Source organism: Engraulis encrasicolus, chromosome 24 (genome assembly GCF_034702125.1).
Source record: "Engraulis encrasicolus isolate BLACKSEA-1 chromosome 24, IST_EnEncr_1.0, whole genome shotgun sequence".
NCBI classification, from domain to species: Eukaryota; Metazoa; Chordata; class Actinopteri; order Clupeiformes; family Engraulidae; genus Engraulis; species Engraulis encrasicolus.
In genome coordinates this window covers 19,105,235-19,109,964 of record NC_085880.1, presented here as the reverse complement: position 1 = coordinate 19,109,964, position 4,730 = coordinate 19,105,235, and the positions used below count along the sequence as shown (strand labels likewise).

The 4,730-nt window shown below is 41.2% G+C and overlaps 1 protein-coding gene across 1 annotated transcript; it reads right to left on the bottom strand.

Annotated features, from left to right (window-relative positions):
- srgn (serglycin) lies at window positions 1–4,516 on the bottom strand. The gene is made up of 3 exons (XM_063192214.1): window positions 4,350–4,516; window positions 3,770–3,917; window positions 1–1,631 (listed from the first exon to the last, which is right to left on the bottom strand). Exons 1-3 carry the CDS (start codon window positions 4,414–4,416, stop codon window positions 1,289–1,291), a joined length of 558 nt encoding a protein of 185 aa, XP_063048284.1. The 5' UTR covers window positions 4,417–4,516; the 3' UTR covers window positions 1–1,288.
- Between the last annotated feature and the right edge of the window lie 214 nt (window positions 4,517–4,730).

The window sequence follows — 4,730 nt, the reverse complement described above, 5'->3', positions numbered from 1 at the left end:
TTTAAAAAAAAAGCCCCTTTGCAAGCTGCAGTCGTTTCTGTTTTCAACTCAGCTTCGCACTTAAGGCCAGCTTGCCTTTTTTCCATGACAAGCTTCAGGAAGCTAAGTGGAGATAATATTTAAATGACGACAGATTACGCCTCAGACAGGAAACGGCCATTTTGAGACTCATTTCAGACCAGAAGCAAACATCTGAAAAGCAGGCTAGAGCACAATACTTCAGACCAAGTGCAACATTTGGAACACTTTTCACATCATTGCCTTTTTATAATTTGCTCGTTCACTTTTTTTAAAAAAAATGTTATAATAGGGATATAACTGTTTAAGTAGGCCTACTGTAAATGTGACACAATGCATTTAGTATGACCTGCTGTGTTAGGCAGTGAAATGACATGTCATGACAAGTCGTGGTTTATTAGAATTTATGAACCAGACTGGGAAATAACATCTCTTGACATCACCACAAGATCGTTTCGTTTTCTCACATCTCTCAGTGGAATCAAACTAAACCACAATAAAAATATGAATCTTTAAAGTGCTCTCTTACAGAGTTGCGTTTGCTGCATAGATTTCTTCTTCCAAATAAGTTTGACAGGGATAACCTGCGATACTTCAAAATGTACAATGTTCAACATATACTGCTCTATCTCTCAAACAAAATATCTCAACTCATTCATGTTACCAACAACACAGCAGTGAGTAACAATACTTAATTGTAAATATGAAATACTCAATTATGGTTTAGTTTATAAGGAACTCCAAACAAAATAAAACAACAACAAAAAATAAAAATACAGACATGAAAACTGCAAGCAAAAGATGTTCACCCACTATTAAGCATACAGTTGAATAATGAACTTATTGATTAAAAATCTCACAATTTTGGTTTGCTGGAAAGTGCATGTTTGTCATTAAATACAATAACATTTTGCCGTAAGCAAGGGGGCAAATATAAAGCCAAAGTTGAAAAGGCAGCTTTGAGTGCCTCAGAGAGACTAAAAATACATAAAGATGTACTGTACATTGGGCATAATATATGCAAACCCACAGTGTGGCATAAAAAGCACATCGGTGAATTACAGGCTAACGGTAACTGGTATCAAAACTAAACAAACTGGCTTCTGGCTGGAAACAATTTATACCTAGCCTATGTGACATTTACTCCTGAGGGGTGTGTTTTGTGAAATGTATAACCAAAACAAAAAACAAAACAAAAACAAAAGTTAAACAAAAACCAATAGAAAAAAAAACAAAACAAAAACTGGCTTGCATTTATTTCTCAAGCCAGCTATTGGATGTAATTCTCATACTCGTCCCAGTGAGGGTAGTGCTCTGGGTGGGGGTAAGGCTCTGGCTCGGGCTCGGGCTCGGCTTCCGGATGGGGCTGATAGTAGTCGGGTTCGGCTTCGGGTTCGGGTTCTGGGACATAGTTGTAATCATAGTAGCCACTTCCAAACTCCATTCCCGAGCCCTCCTCTTGCCTCATGAAGGCGTCGGCGGCATGCGCTGGGCTGTCCATGACCAGTAGGTCTTCTCCGGAGCCACGGTCAGCGAAGGCAGGAATGTGCTTTCCAGCCTCGGCATTGTCGCCCGACTGCTCGTCTGGTTCCTCGCCAGTCAGTTTTGGCAGTCTGAGAGAGAGAGAGAGAGAGAGAGAGAGAGAGAGAGAGAGAGAGAGAGAGAGAGAGAGAGAGAAACAGAAGCACACACAGAGCCGTTTGGTTTGGGGTGGGGGTGAGGTGAGTTGAGTTGAGTTGAGTTGAGGGAGTGAGCGAGTGGACATCCTCTCCATCCTCTTGGCCTTTCCTGTGATTTTTCAAGCGGCCTACAGGGAATGTTCCTTAAGCCCCGGTAGGCCTCCCCACCCTCTCCGACAGGCAGGCAGGCAGGCAGGCAGGCAGGCAGGCCGGCATGCTGCCTTGCATGACCAAAAACTAGACATAGTCTAAACCTTTTCAGGGTGTCTGACAAAAGCAAATGGTGTGAATGCGCTGAAAGGGCCAAAGAGGGGATCCCACGGCCTCCTCTCCTTGTGTGTAAGCCAATGGGGAGATGGGGAGGTGGGGGGGCTGGGGGGACATTGGGGTTCCCTGTATACATACATTTGTGAAGCCACTGGCAGTGTACTGTAGCCTGCATCTCTCTTTCTAGCTCTCTCTCTCTCTCTCTCTCTCTCTCTCTCTCTCTCTCTCTCTCTCTCTCGCTCTCTCTCTCTCTCTCTCTCTCTCGCGTGGGCCGTTTGGTAAACTCTCTTTTATTTGTAAAATTTACTTGTCAAATGAAACTGTTTTTCAGTGGGGCCCCATGCAGGAAGAGTTTGCATTGGACGATGCACACCTGCCTGGACCAAATAACTCCCCCAATTCAAGTGCTAATCAACAGAATCTACACGTTAAAGAGTCACAGTGGTTAGCTGCCTGTGCCAGAATGGATTGCGTGCCTATACCCACATGAAACACTGTGCCGTTTTAATCACTTTACCACAAATATCCAACTCCAAGCATGCAAAAAGGCCTTGAGCAAAAAAAAAAAAAAATCCCATGCTATCACATTCAACGACATGTAGAATCTTGAAAGAGGTGGTGTATGATTGCATGGCAGTTTACATGACTCATACATGGTGATAGATTTGCATTTCCTTGTCATTAGTCTGAACCGAAAATATTTTAGTTCTCAATGAGTAATGTAGGCTCTTTGCCAATGTAGCAGCGACAACTTACTTCAGTTAAGCAATGTATCGTTAGGTATTTCTGACATAATGTATATGCGTTATATCGTGCATAATGTGTCCATAACTGTGCACATTGTATCCTGTGAATTTTCTCTTCAGACGAAGATAGTTTAATGATGCTTCAGAGATATTATGAAAATTACATTCAAGGATTGTTATTTTAGATGATATCAGCCAATCACTATAATGACCTTAACATCAACATTCAGAATGTTGTTCCACAAATACTAACTGCAGATAACAGATGTGCTCGTGCATTGTGAGCCATATTCCATATTTTAACATTTCACAGCCTCAGCATTACATATCAAATCAGCTGTAATGACTTGACACATTTCTCAACAGTTTACATGTCAGATGCCAGATTATTGTATGAGATTGTATAAAACTGCCAGGAAACTGCTATGCAATCATACATTCCCACTTTGCAGATTCCGTACACAGGTTTTTAGGTGTCTGGAATATTTTGAAATGTATTTTTCATGTCACAACAAATGGTGGCTGACACACAGGAGTCAACATATATGACCAAAGCTGTGCCTGCTTAGATCTGTCTTCCGCCTCCTATATCTTCTAGTCAACAGAGGAAGCTAGTTGCGCAGCCATTTTTGTTGACTTCCTCTATGTCAAATGTACTGTACGTCTTAATTAACACGTTAGGACATGTATGAGGATGACTTTGGCTTTATGCACTTAATATTGTTTACATAAAAAAGACACTGAATTGGTCAAAGCCCCAAAGTCAGGTCCACAGTGAATTCACCATCACTTGTGCTGAGTGTCATCAGAGGGCACTTCTCCTTTTGATTGTAGGTTTCTTCACAAAAAGATGATTCATGGTGATGCTTTATTGACAAACGAAAGCTTTCCTGAGATTTCTGAATGTGTGTAACACATACTAGCTCAAGAGAATGGAATAATGGAATAGTGGAATAGAATGTATTTTTAAAAAGTATTATTAATCAATGGGTGAAAAAGACAATCCACAAAAAGAGATTAACCTTTTCTATTGCCCCACTAAATTTAACTACTACTTACATTTCTTGGGCAGCACTGGCTGGAAGTTTTTTGGGGGCATCTGGGAATTTATCCAGGTTAATGATGGGACCCTTCTCTTGAACGCAATTGGAGTTCTTGCCATCTGGGCGACATCTCAGCCACATGTACCTGCCCTTAGTAGGGGCTCCTACAATCAGTAGAGAAAATGTTAAACAGTCCATCCATTACAGTACTCACTCAACCAACGAGAAACTTGTAAAAATAAGACATTCACTAATATAAACAGTTAACTCCCGAACTAAGGATTTATTGAGAATTGCGATGGATTCATTTCCGCATAATTAAATTACTGTTGGGTATGATAAAGTTCAGTGCTAGTTTACCTATCGCGTGGGTTTCTGAACGGAAGACTCAACATCACTGAAACCGTCGGCGCGGCACATAACGGTACAGGAAGGTATCCATTTTAAAAGTTTTACTGTATAACGTTTACTTTAGATAGGTATGATTATGTCTTACGTTTACATTTGGCCAATCTAAATTACGCGTGTAATTACGCATTAGATAACAGCCTAGAGTTCACACTTATTACACTTGGAGAAGTTCTCAAATTACTTACCGAGGACGCTTTCTCCAATTACGCATAAAACAGCCAACATCACCCATTTTCCTATCTGTGCCATCATAAATTCCTCTTATCGCGCAGGAACAACAGGCAGACCAGTTGGTACGTTCTCTACCGTCAAATCATTTGCACTGTACAATAATACCCCCGAAGACCCTGCCCATATGCGTCATTGTTTCCTGAAAGCAGCCTACGACGTCTTCGTTGGGCAATACATTTTATATCCGCACTGGAAAGAACTCTCTGCCTGAAAGTACCGCAAACGTATTATTGGTTAATTGCGTTATGGTCGGGTGGCTAAATGATGATAGGCTGCAAATTCACAGTGATGATTATATAACAGATAGTGCGTGTACAAGACTCCTGTTATCAGTT